Raw genomic sequence first — 14,038 nt, forward strand, 5'->3', positions numbered from 1 at the left:
TAGGTGCCCCCCAGTGTGCTTAGATTGGGTAGGTGCCCCTAGTATAGGTTAGATTAGGTAGGTGCCCCCCAGTATAGGTTAGATTAGGTAGGTGCCCTCCAGTATGGAGGGGGAAGCCGCGGGGAGGGCAGTACGACCTCTTCCTCCCTTCCTCGCCGAGGGCTCCCTCCGTGCTCCCCCCTCCGAGTCTGACTGCAGGGAAGGGAAGTGCTGTAACCGCTGTGTAGGGAGGGGCAACTCACCTCCCTGGATCCAATCGCAGCCAGTCTCCTCTTCTGTCTTCTCTTCGAATCATAGCCGCTGATACACACGCTGCTCCCTGTAGCCGGAAGCAGCGTGTGTATCAGCGGCTAGTATGAAGAGAAGACAGAAGAGGAGACCGGCTGCGGTTGGATCCAGGGAGGTGAGTTGCCCCTCCCTACACAGCGGTGACAGCGCTTCCCTTCCCTGCAGTCAGACTCGGAGGGGGGAGCACGGAGGGCGCCCGCGGCGAGGAAGGGAGGAAGAGGTCAGGCTGCCCTCCCCGCGGCTGACTCCCCCCTCCATTGCAGCACCCACAACTCCTTCGGCGCCCAGGGCGACCGCACGGGTCGCACGGCCCTAAAAACGGGCCTGACTGGCTTTTCTAAACACTGGTGATTTGAAAATCTCTTCCTTATGCAATGCTATGGGGGATTTTTATAAAATCACATCACTCTAGTGAGAACACACACATAGTATTACATTAGCACGGTCTTTTCAAATCACAAGCACTTAGAAAAAGCTCTTGCAGTGTGAACCAGCCCCATCTAGCTATTTAGTGTCTGCTCCTCTCTCTAAACATAACATCTGCTGAGAATATACATAGTGTTTTTCATGTTAATTTTAAGCTAGTTTTGATTTTTTTTTAACCCTAACTCTAAATTTTTCTCCTAAGTTTTCTTCTAGGTGATATTTTCACACCTTATCAATCCAAGGCCTTTTATGCCATTAGCAAGCATGAAAATATTTAAAATCATTTTGACAAGTTTTTCACCTACCTTACCAGTTGCAGAGTGCCGAAAAGGAGAATGGTGAATGAAATAAGACCCAGTGAAACCTCTCATCTTGAATGCTGCATGAGGAATAAACAGTGAATAAGCCATGCAGTGTAGGGATTTATCACTCAGTTTTCACACCTAGAAAAAAAATGACTGCCAGCAAGAACACATCTATAGAGAAAATAAACTTATACAATAATGAATTGTATGTTTAGTACAGCTAAGAAATGAACATTAGTAGCAAATAAAAGTCTCATTGTTTTCCAGTACAAAAAAAAAATTAAAAGCACTTAACCAGCTAAGAAACAGTGAGAGACAGCTTGAGATAAGGTTTTACTGCAGGAAAGATTAAAGTGTCTTGATTTCTGCTATGTTTAATATGCAATTCACTTTTTCTCCTGATTTTTTTCCTAGGAGATCATTTTCATCTTTCCTCTTCTTATTAAAGTAACTTTTCAGCATTTTGCAAATGAAAAAAAATGTAAAAAAAAAAAAAAAGTGGGTGAAAAAGTACTTTCGACATTATATTGAGTATTTTCTTGCTTTGCTGGGAGTTTAAAAAATATTTTATTGACAAAGTGTGAAAATATCACTTTGAAGACAACTCAGGAGAAAAGGTGAATTGCATATGGGTCTGAGTGTGGTTACTGTGACAATATGATGCAATCTTATAGAAAAAAGACAGCTACATAACTGGAAATAAAAATATGAGACTCTTTTCTCTTTTCTTTACTACTAACATTCCATTCATTACTCTACACATACAATTCATTATATCACAATTTTTTTTCACTTCAGGTTTGCTTTAAGCAATCTGAAATAAGATCTGACATTGGTTAATGCAAAGAAGTGAAGAGAATACCTTTTTTTAAGCAATGTAGAGTTTCCCTTTAAGCCACTTATGGGTTTGTGATATGCATGAAAAAAATAGCATATGCAAATGCCAGGAAACTGCTATTCCAATCAGAGTCAACAGGCAAATACGGAGGCTGTACCTTTATGAATAAAAGATCCAGAGGGACAAACACAGTAAGTCACAAGAGATTATTCAGATCTCCTACATTCCCCTGCTAATCTTTACTGAGTTGTAGATGAAGAAATGGGAGAAAAGAAGGCTGTACTTAACCAAGGAGAGGAAAATGAAATGGTGAGCTTGCAGTTTTAGTTGTCCATTTATACGTAAAGAATGACTGTATGTAGAAGTTTTCACAAAGCATTGTTTATCACCAGAGTTAAAATCTGCTTTATTTTAGGTCACGTGCAGATTTTTGTAAGACAAAGTAGTCAATAAACAATAATAATCAGCTTTATAAAGCATGTAAGCGATACCTGCTGTTCAGATAATACTTGCTATATTACACACATGATTGTAAAAGGTTTGTAATGCTAGTTGTTCTGTACATTGTTTTCTGTTATACTTATTGATTATATGTATTTTGTAGCCAGCTTTTTAACTCATTCCCATGAATGTGTACACCTACTATATCACATAAAGTGATAGTCCATTCAGAACTAATATTTCAGTTTTTAGAGGAACTTGGTTAGTTGATTCACCTGCTGGCATTGTATGTCTTTTGCAATGTACAAGGCATTTAACCCCAGGTTTGGCCATTAGCCTCGGACTTTAGAGCTTCTATTCTTGTTGGTGATATTTTTATTACACTACATTATAGCACTAAGGCAAAGGTACTAGAATGGAAGTAAGGGCATAAAATAATAGAAGTGATCTTGCACTACTAAACTGGGCTATGTAGCCTACAGTGACCACCAGCCTGTAACTGATATATCAGTTGTCAGATACTTAAATCAAAAAAATAATTTAATTTAAATCTAAATTAATCTAAATTAAATTAGATGGAAACCAAAATCCTTTTTTTTTAAATAATGTTTTGTTTTGTTTTTTTCCAAAGAGTTTAATAAGTTTTTCAAATACTTTCAAAATGTAGTTGGTTCCAAATAGCATAGGTTGAGGAAGTATCAGGACTGCCAGGCTGTAACTGCAATCTCTGTCTGCAGTCAGTAGGATTGCCTTTTGACTTCTGATCATGCTGCTCTTAGCATGCTTCAGATTGGACCTGTGGGCTACTCATACATAAGCACCCAGAATACAAACAACATATCTGGCCTTTCTAGTAAGGAGTCACCAGGAAAGATGTGTTGCATTGAGTTGCATCGAGTTGCATCACGTTGTGTTGCATTACATCCAATTAAAAAAAGCATGCTGCAACACGCCGCAACTCAACGCAATGTCCAATCATCGCCATAGCGACGAGTGAAGCTGAATGGTGAAGCTGCGGCTTTCGCGGGATCGCGGAAGGGTAAATATTGCCGGCGGCGATCGGGGGATTTAGTTAGGTGCGGCGGGGCTTGGGGGACATAGTTAGCTGGCGAAGTGCTAGCTAAAACATAAAAAAACACATTTTATTAAAAAGAAAACTTCCCGCGGACGCAGCCTCTGAAACTGCGTACCACCAGGGAGGTTAATAAAATAAGCTACCCCTTTGGTGTCACAGCAGGTGGCATAATCTCATATGGGTATGGGCGTAACCGATCTAGGGTGAAAAATATTGCCTCTTATAATGGTGTTACGTTGGGGCTTCTTATAATGGCGTTACATTCAGGACATGGTGAGTTTAACTTAACTCCAATACTTCCTTCTTCCAGTTCAGAAGGAGAAGGTACCAGAGTTAAATGAAACACACCCCATCCTGCTGTCTAGTGCTGAATTGGTTCTAAATGCATGTGAATTGGTTCTAAATGCATGTGTACAGGTTCTGAATCACGCGGCCCTGAATTCGAACACCAACACTACTATGATTAAGACTCCTTTCACATTGTGTCTGTTACGTTGTGTTGAACGCAACAATATCATGGCATCGTAATTCTAAGCAAATATATTCGTATGGGGCTATCACATTGATTGTAGTGCATTGTATTCGCCAAATTCGTGTGAGAAAACCAGTCTCTGTGCAGGACAAGTGCTCAATAAAGCCTGGGTGAAGGGATCATGCTATTTACATTTTTTATTATTTATTTATTTTTTTAGATAAACACTTTTTTTCTAGTTTCCATTTTTGACACACACTGGACATGCACACAAGCACAGGACCATTGTTTACTAATAACAGTGCAGGCAGACTGATCTCTGAGCCAGCGATGTATAGGAAATTGTGAATGCACATGTACATTAATTTTAGTGGAGCCACTTGGGGATGTAGTAGCAGCTGGGCACAGAGCCAGGCATACAGAACAGAATGGTACATGTTCACTGTTTCTGTATACTGCACCCGCTCACCTGCAACTTAGGTAATCATGGTTGTTGTAGGCCAGCAGATTGCGATGTGCAAACTTAGCTGAGTAATGCAATTGACAGCAATATGGTCAGAACTGGGACAAGGTCCTCCGACACTCAAGGCTGAGACACCAAAGTGCGCCTCTCCATCCCTCCCATCCCAGCCATCACACATTGATTGCTAATAAACTAAGAGGCGCCCCAGGCCCCCAACCCCCCAACACCTTAATCTCTATTTTTATTTCTATTTATCTGGCTTGCAGTCACTGACATGTATCCCTTTTTCTTATTTCTTTCTGCTTCAAACACAACAGGTGTATGATAGCTGAGTGAGTTGTGCGCCCCCTCCTACACTGCGCTCTGAGGCTGGAGCCTCTCTCGCCTCTGCCTCAGCCTGGCCCTGAATATGGTGGTAAAAATTTTTTTCCTCTGCAAAAATACTGCATGTCATACAGTAGTTTTAAAACTGGCTTCAACAGCAATCTTACATGAGTTTTCTTTCCCTTGCAGCAGTATTGAGGGGTCTAAAAGACCACCAGAATCATACCTAATTCAGGGTCGATGTCATGTGAATGAGGCCTTTTATGACAGCGCACCTGAACGAGGGTTTATTTCCACTGGAAGCTGTGGCTGTGACTGAGTCACGATTCCCATCCTGCTGCAAAGTCGCAACCCAAATCACTTAGTCGCAACATGTATGGCTATAGGGACTTGGGAGCGTGCTGCAGAAATGTGCAGCATGCCATCCAGATTTGCATCACAATGCAATCTGGACGGCAAGCCATTAAAGAGATAGGCAGTGTTTTCCAGTAGAGGCCTGCGCATGTCCAATTTTTCATACCCGACCCGACTCGCAGACCGCTACCCGCACCCGACCCGCAACCCACTTTCTGCTGAATTTGATACCCGCACCCGACCCACACCCGCAGTCCCGCTACCCGCACCCGACCCGCAACCCACTTTCAGCTGAATTTGATACCCGCACCCGACCCCCACCCGCAGACCCGCGACCCGCGTTTTCCATTTTCTTCTAAAGTACACATTTAAAGCAATATTGGGGAGCTGTAAAGTAAATAAAACCTTTTTTTATACACAAACCAAAGCCAAAGAAGTGTTTTAAAGATTTTTTTTTTTACTCTTATTTAAATCGATAAAAATCTAGAAGTAACAGTCCTGCTCAAACAACAAATAGCAGAGCAAAGCACCCATATCCCTGTCCTTGTATGCTGTAGGCTGCCCCCATCTACATTACATCTAGTGGAAGTGTCCACCACCCCTGGCCACTGCAATGCACACTGGGAAATGTAGTACATTAATGTAATCACAGGAGATGTAGGCACATTAATGTACTACATCTCCATGCATGCATTGTGGTGGCCAGGGTGACACTTCCACCGCTGCAGCTATGAGTTGCAAGGAATAGACACTGCGTCCAGGCTCATATAAATAATTTTCAGATTTAAGAGTGCATATACACACACAATCTTGATCCTCCATGTAGTATGAGGGCCAATCAAAATCGGCCAATCAAAATTGTGTGTGTGTATGCACCCAAAGTGCAATTACTTCTGTTAAAATCTTAATTTGTTAATGATGAGCTACTGCTGAATGAAGGTGCTTGGCAGATCTTCCTGTGCAAAAATGTGTAGGCATGAGAAGAATATTGTTATGTGCCAAAATCATCTTGTCTTGTAACAACATGGATACAGGTATGTGCGATTGCTTTGCGTCGTGTGGCTGTAACAAATATGAGCAAATTGAGTAGGTAATCTCTCATACTACATGGGAGATGTAAAATTGAAAGATAATTGGCCAATCCAAATTGAATGTGTATATACACTCTACAGTATCTTTTCTTTATTACAGTAGCTCAACAGTAAAATAAACCGTAATTCATTACGAAAATCAGGACTGCATAAAAGCACAACAAGGCTTTTAAGCGGGGGGAACAAGTATACTGTATATACGCACCTACTCAAGACTTACCAATCAGAATCAAAGTTAACTGGAGCAGATTTATCACAACCAAAAGAAAAAAAAAAAACAGCACACACATCAAATGTCCCTCCATTTTGCATGCACTTGCATAGGGCCCAACCATCCTGTCACGATTTTAGGGGGCTCTCCCGCTATCACGGTATGAGCCCCCCAAGTCCTGGGCAGCAGAGGGCAGTGAGGGTGGAAAAAAAATGATCGAGGCGCCAGCCGCGGGTAAATGGGATGCGGGACGCATGCAACCCATTACTACCTCCCTCCCTCCCTTGGAATCTGCCCCCCCTGTGTCTCCCCCCTGTTTGCAGAGTGCGCAGCTAAGCGGAGCGCGCTGTCAGCTTACCGGTATCCATGGACGCCCCCCCCACCCCCCCAATTCCTAGATTTAAAATGTTGGGAGGTGTGCACTTGTGTTGATAAATCTGCCCCATTGTCTTGCATCTATATGATAATAAAATCCTGTATTTAATTACTCTTGTCATATGCAGCAAACACATACCTGTGTGTGCTAGATGGCTGTGGATGCAGCTACACTGTGTCAGCAGATCTTGTTACATGTGGCATGTGCCTCTCTGCCTGCCATGTGCTGCTCTGCCTCCTCCCTCTAGCTTTAGAGAACATGCCAGAACATTCTCTAGCTCTTGTCCTTTCAAATATCCCCAGTCACTAACAGACAGAGCTTTCCTATGACACCTTTTCCTCTTTCACACTGGCATGTTCCCAGTTATATGCACTAGTATGGGGGAGGGGAGGTGTCAGCTTGAGAGGAGGAAGGAGTCTGCTATAATTAAAGATGAGAAGCAGTAAGCAAGCTAGCAAGAAAGTGATCTGGTGCCAGCATTCATCACAGATTTTGGGAAGGCAAAAGATACAGAATTATCTTATGCTTGTTTTGACTACCCGCGACCCGACACGCACCCGCAGAACCGCTACCCGCACCCGACCCACACCCGCAACTCGCTATCCGCACCCGACTCACACCCGCAGTACCCGCAATTCGGGTACCCGCACCCGACCCGCATTGCGGGTACCCGACCTGCTGCAGGCCTCTATTTCCCAGTCCCACTCGCTTGCTGGGAAATGCTACGGATCTGCACATAGTGGAAACGAGGCCTCATTCTTGGTCACTGTGGTTGTGCATACACTTCACCCAAAAATTATTACATGAAGTAAGCTTTTCTCTCAAATCTTTCTTTCCATACAGCTACTCCAACAATACCCATGCTTCCTGACCTGGGAAAATCTGAGAAAAATTTAAACCATTCAGAATAGCCCCAGTTAAAACCATCAGTTGCATATAAGGACAAAGTGAAACATTTACATTCCCTATATGTATTTCTACCATTCCAGTGTAACGCTATGTGGGGTTCTTCTTTAACCTTGAGACCCTAAACTTTTTCTTGAATATGACAATAAAGAAAAGGCCAGACATCATAGTGTTAACTCATTTTATGTAGATTAAATGCATAACAAGTTTATCTAAGTTAAGCTGTGAATGCAGAAAATATTTTTCCAGAGGAAGATCTTGTCTTTCATTAATATAAAGTGAGAGAACACCCTTCTCTGTGCACTATAAGGCAATGTCTCACAATGTCACAGCAAGCAATGTGTTAACCTCGTTCGGTGACTGAACAACGTTACAGCAGTAGGAACTTCAATTTGCAAAACAACACTGCGTCTTTAAAGGATACCAGATGTGAAAAAAAAGAAGAGAAACGGGGGAAGCGGGCATATACCATCACCTGTTTTGTTGTCCACCACTTCCCCCGTTCTTCTCTCTAGCCCCTTGTCATACCTGAAAGCCCCCTGGGATCCTCTTCTAAGCCACCAGAGTCTGGCTAACTGCTCAGGCGCTGGCCGGGCTGCACGCGCACCTGGCCAGGAGTGCACTGCACATGCGTATGACGTCACTAAGGTATGTGTATGATGTCATACGCATGCTTAGTATGCTCCTTCTATGCATAGGATATACACACACCTTCTAGGCTTAGGATATATCAGTCTGTGTGGAGAGTGAGTGGGAGACTTATTTTGAGAGCTGCAGCCACATGCAACTTGGTAGACTGGAGTTCTGTCTGTGGGTGCTGCAGTGTCTGGCTTGTTCCTTTCCTAATGTTAGATGGTTCTTTCCTGAGGTATCCCTATCCCAACACTGGGCAAACTATGGCCCACGGTGTCAGGAACCGACCCGCGGAACGCCTGCGTATACGGTTCCCGACTGCAGGTTTGACCAGATCAAGCGGGGAACAGCCTTATTCAAGCTACAAACAAGGCTGTGACCCCTAAAAAGCTTCTTACTGCCACCACTAGCGGTTTGCTAGACACGTCCACTCACTCACTGTCGAGTGCTCAGCACGCAATCCGCGTTTTGTATTCAGGTCAGCTTTGCGCTTTAGGCCGAATATGGGAACGCCATGCACACACACGCACAGTTGCAATCTTACACTGTAGTGAAGCAAAACCACTAACAGTCGTTCCGAATGATACTGTTAGCTACTCTGCTGTCGAGCTACTCGCACTGGCGTTTTCATACGTTGGGTCAGCTGCGCACTTTAGGCCAACGTATGACAAACGCCCCCACACACAATGCAATTACAATTTCATATGGTAGTGTTGCTCAAGCATACAATTAGGCATGGACTTATACACAGTTACACTGCAGTCTCCTCTAGGCTATGAGTGTTAGTTTAGTACAGCAGAAGTCAAGCTTATTAAATAATGATTTAATATTCCATGAAACCGTGGAACAATGCAGAACTTAATATATACAAAAGATGTACAAAAAACAAAGTAAAAAAAGTACAAGATAAAAGTTACAGAAATAAAAGTTACAAAAATACACACACTGATATTTGCGTAAAAATAAACGGGGAAAAAATAACAGTACCAGCTTAGGTTAGAACATTGTTTGACGGGAGGACACCGTTTGTTCGACCAGGAATCGTGATCATCCCTAGCTATGCGCTACCTCCAGGAGAAGATACCTGTGACTGTTCTGAACCACCTTAAATAGTCTGAAGTGTCCCCTGGGGCATTTAATGTCCAGCCCCCAGGAACTAATGCAATTTCCCCGTTTGTGACATCACAGAACGCATTTCATAATCTTCCTGTGATATGCAAACTTCAAAGGGTTCCTGTTTGGACGGGGGGAACTAGTTTTAATTACATCCTCAGACATAATTCAATTTCCAGACTTCCATGTATGAAAAGTGTATTATAGCACATACATGAAAAGACTTCCCTAGTCCAAGTTACAGGTGACAATTGATTAAGGCTTCCTCCACCTTCCAGCAGGCCTGTCATATGTAAATGTCAAACATTCCTGTCCACTTTGAACTTGGCAGACTCACTTAGTCGGATATTGTTCTGACCAACAGGCAGCCGTCTACATTAATACAAAAGATCAAAGCAATGCCCCACATTTGCAGGGTGGCAGACAAAAGGGAACCTCATTACCTATTTCTGGCTGTCCAGAGGAACTGTATGCTAATTGTATGCTATTGACACACACACACAATCACATTAAACAGTCCATGAAGCTAGCTGCCAATACCTTCAAGCCAGACTGGCTGACATCCACCTCTGAAAGATACACAGCAGATAGCAAAATGATAGAATATGTTTATGTATTACCCTCATCATCAGCACCCCAGTATATCACCACACACGGGCCGGATTAATCCCACACGCGCTTTTACTCCGGCCTGCCAATAAGCGGCTGGAGCCCTCTCCTTCCCCCTCCCTCCCTGCAGAGTCACGAGCGGGCGATAACGGGGGAGACTTAAAACCCACCTGATCGCCGTTCAGCATTGTGTCTTCATGGCAACAGGGCATCACAAGACATGGCGTTGGTACGTGCCAGCGTATTACAAGTTGGCTGCCAACGTGTAACACGTTGGCCCGTCCTGACGTCATGTCACGTGACATCCTGTTGCCATGGAGACACAGTGCTGGACGGCTATCGGGTGACCGCCAGCTTGCGACTCTGCAGGGAGGGAGAGGGGAAGGAAAGGGAGAACATTAGAAATGCGGCCCGGGACGCTCAAAGTTTGCCCAGCTCTGCCCTATCATCTTCTCTGCAGACAGCTGTTACTTGGGCTCCCCCCGTGGCTTGATCTTTCTTCTCTTTCAGGACAAGCCAGATTACTTTTTACAGACCCTCTCTTCCTTCAGCTCTCACTCTCTGCCCACCATGTGACAGTCCTCTCTCCTCTAGCTCAACAAACCTCCCCCCTCTGCTCAAAAAACTACTTTATTGTCCTAAAACAAAACATGTTCTGAGAGTACACCCCCTACCTGCTCAAAGAGTCAGGGCCGGCGCTACAATTAAGGAAAGGTGGGCAATTTCCCCCAGGCCCCAGAATCCCTAGGGGCCCCAAAGCGTCTCCCACATCCCCTCTAAAAATTACATTTGTGCGGCCGCTAGTACTGCGGCCTGTGTATGACTGTGTAGTGCGGCCAATGGTAGCAGAGGTGGGGCGGAAGCTCAGCAGGCAACGGCAGGGATACATACTTTACCTGATTGTGGCGGCATCACGGTTTCCATGGTTCCCTTCCTGAACAGTGGACTGCAGCGGCGCTCTCCCAACGTGACGTCACATGTCTGCGCCACGTGGGGAGAGTGCCGCTGCGGTCCACCGTTCAGGAAGGGAACCATGCCATTAAAACCATGATGCTGGTGAAGTATTTTATGTGCATACATGCCTGTGTCTGCGAGGGAAGAGGCACCCTTCTGTCGAGGGGGGGGGGGGGGGAGAGACTGGATGTGTCTGATTGCGTCTCCACTTGGTGAGTGGATGCTGTCGGCTGCAGCAGCAGATGGCTTGCTGTTTTCTGAGCTCTGAGCTCTGCATGCTAGAAGGGAAGGGAGGGGGGGAGAGATCATGCAGCTATAAGGACTCTGTAGCGGTGCTGTTGTAGTATTGTTGTAACTTTTGTATTTTTGTTTGGGGAGAGTACCCCCCAAGTTGTCTCCAACCACTGCACCCAGGGCCCCTGCACTATGTTGGCTGGCTGCATTGTAATAACTCTCCTGTACCTGAGGCTGCTTCATCCATGCTCCATCCTCATCCCTGCTGCCTCTTCACAAAATATTTCTACATAACATGGGCCCCGAATGGAGAAGAGACAGGCAGCAGGGGATGAAGACGGACCATGGATGGAACACTGCGCAAGGACAAGTGAGTTAGTATAATGCAGCCAGCCACATATTGTGCAGGGGCCCTGGGGAGCAGTCGAGGGGGGATGGGGGAGGGGGGCCTGCTGTCTGCTCAGGGACTGACTTTGCTGGTTGGGGAAGTTAGGGGGCCCCAGGTTACCTTTGCCCCGGGGCCCCTGTGCTGCTTAAACCGACCCTGCAAAGAGTGTAGCATGCAGCAGTAAGGACCCTTTTCCACTTGCAAGCGCAATTGTAAAAGCTTATTTTCCCACTTGCGGCGTTTGCGACGTGAGCCGTTGGAAGTGAAACTCGATCACACCAATTATCGTGCAGCCCAACGGTTGCAATTTCCGGAGGTTCGAAACACACTAATGGAAAAGTGCATCATGATTTACAAAATCACGGTGATATGCTTTTTAAGCGGATAGTGGCTAGTGGAAAAGGGCCATAAGTAATTATTTGACTTGTTGTCCCACACATTTATGCATTTAAGACCTACTAAGTATGCACTGTCATTATTGAGGGTATTACACCAGACCTCACATAAGTATGATGGAACCATTAAGGTTATATCAAAATTGAATATAGGATGAGTATTTATGTTTATATTTTGGTTACTTGCAAAAATGAATTTTCCTGAGGACCAAAGGGTCTCCATTAGAGTACAACTTTTTTTGCAAGTCGATTCCAAGTCTATATTTGCATTTTCAGTGAAGCTGAATGAAGTTGAATTACACATTTCTGTAAGTGACAGTAGTGATGCTCGGATACCCCTTTTTATAATTCGAGTTTGGTCGAATTCGAATAGTAAATTATTCGAATTCGGTCGAATATTCGAGTCAAATATTTTTTACTATTCGATTCGACCTCGGACTTTGACCTCACTATTCGAGTCGGTATTCGAGCTCATTATTTGAGCTGACTATTCGAATTGGCCTTAAATAGCTTCCAACACTTGTTTTGAGGGTGAATGACGCAAGAAACATCTTTTTTTCCAAGTAACAACAGCAAGTGATTATGTGGGGATGTTCCTTTAAAAAAAAAAAGGTGGAAAGAGAAGTTGTGTCCAAAATGTTGTTCAGTACTGTATATACTTCTTCTTCTTCTTTATCTTCTATATCTTCTTCTTCTTCTTCTATATCTTCTTCTTCTATATCTTCTTCTTCTATATCGTCTTCTATATCTTCTTCTTCTTCTTCTATATCGCCTTCTTCTTCTTCTTCTTCTTCTTCTTCTTCTTCTTCTTCTTCTTCTTCATCTTCTTCATCATCATCTTCTTCTTCATCTTCTTCTTCTTCCTCATCATCTTCTTCTTCTTCATCTTCTTCATCTTCTTCTTCTTCATCATCATCTTCATCTTCTTCATCTTCTTCTTCTTCATCTTCTTCATCTTCTTCATCTTCTTCTTCTTCATCTTCTTCATCTTCTTCTTCATCTTCTTCTTCTTCTTCTTCTTCTTCTTCTTCTTCTTCTTCTTCTTCTTCTTCTTCTTCTTCTTCTTCTTCTTCTTCTTCTTCTTCATTTTCTTCATCTTCTTCTTCTTCATCTTCTTCTTCTTCATCTTCTTCTCCTTCTTCTTCTTCTCCTTCTTCTTCTTCTTCATCTCCTTCTTTTTCTATATCGTCTTCTTCTTCTTCACTTATTTCTCTTTTATATTTTTTTTTTAAAGAAATGCAGCTATTTTTGAGCGTAATAAATAGCTGGTTGCGCACGCATGTTGGAAGCGCCATTGTATGTGCTCCCTGGCAGTGGAAACACACAGACAGCAGGAGGTAAATTCAGCAGCAGGAGGAGGAGGAGGATTGTGTGGCAGCAGGCAGTCAATGAGGCAGGCAACGTGACATAATAGCCCTGGTACCTAGCGGTGATACCAGGGCTGTAAATAAACACAGCAGGAGGTCCCAGACAGCGGTCGTGCAGCCCACATCGTGTCCAATACACAACTGGGACAACACAGTTTTCAACCCGGGCACCTCAGAAAAATTAAACCTTTTTTTTTATGGTTTATTTGTTTTGTTTTTACAACAAATTACACAGACAGATATAGCTATTGTTTGACGTAATAGCTGGTGGCAGAGTGGCAGCAGAAGGTAAATCTGTGTACCCTGGCAGTGGGAAACACAGACAGACAGCAGCAGCAGCAGGAGGAATGGAGGAGTAATGTGAGCAACTATTGTTTGACGTAATAGCTGGTGGCAGAGTGGCAGCAGAAGGAAATTCTGTGTACCCTGGCAGTGGGAAACACAGACAGACAGCAGCAGCAGCAAGAGGAATGGAGGAGTAGTGTGAGTGTGGCAGCAGGCCAGGCAGGCAGCGTGACATAATAGCCCTGGTACCTAGCAGTGATACCAGGGCTGTAAATAAACACAGCAGGAGGTCCCAGACAGCGGTCGTGCAGCCCACATCGTGTCCAATACACAACTGGGACAACACAGTTTTCAACCCGGGCACCTCAGAAAAATTAAACTTTTTTTTTTTTATGGTTTATTTGTTTTGTTTTTACAACAAATTACACAGACAGATATAGCTATTGTTTGACGTAATAGCTGGTGGCAGAGTGGCAGCAGAAGGTAATTC

At 44.0% G+C, this 14,038-nt stretch overlaps 1 protein-coding gene across 1 annotated transcript in view; it reads left to right on the forward strand.

Moving 5' to 3' along the window:
• The first annotated feature begins 2,052 nt into the window (after positions 1-2,052).
• Positions 2,053-14,038, forward strand: part of LOC137571678 (probable cation-transporting ATPase 13A4) — a 144,164-nt gene continuing 132,178 nt past the window's right edge. The window contains exon 1 of the mRNA XM_068281179.1: positions 2,053-2,166. Coding sequence (XP_068137280.1) covers positions 2,119-2,166 — 48 coding nt within the window. The 5' untranslated portion in view covers positions 2,053-2,118. The remainder of the gene's footprint in view (positions 2,167-14,038) is intronic.

The sequence above is a fragment of the Hyperolius riggenbachi genome, chromosome 4 (genome assembly GCF_040937935.1).
Source record: "Hyperolius riggenbachi isolate aHypRig1 chromosome 4, aHypRig1.pri, whole genome shotgun sequence".
Classification (NCBI taxonomy): domain Eukaryota; kingdom Metazoa; phylum Chordata; class Amphibia; order Anura; family Hyperoliidae; genus Hyperolius; species Hyperolius riggenbachi.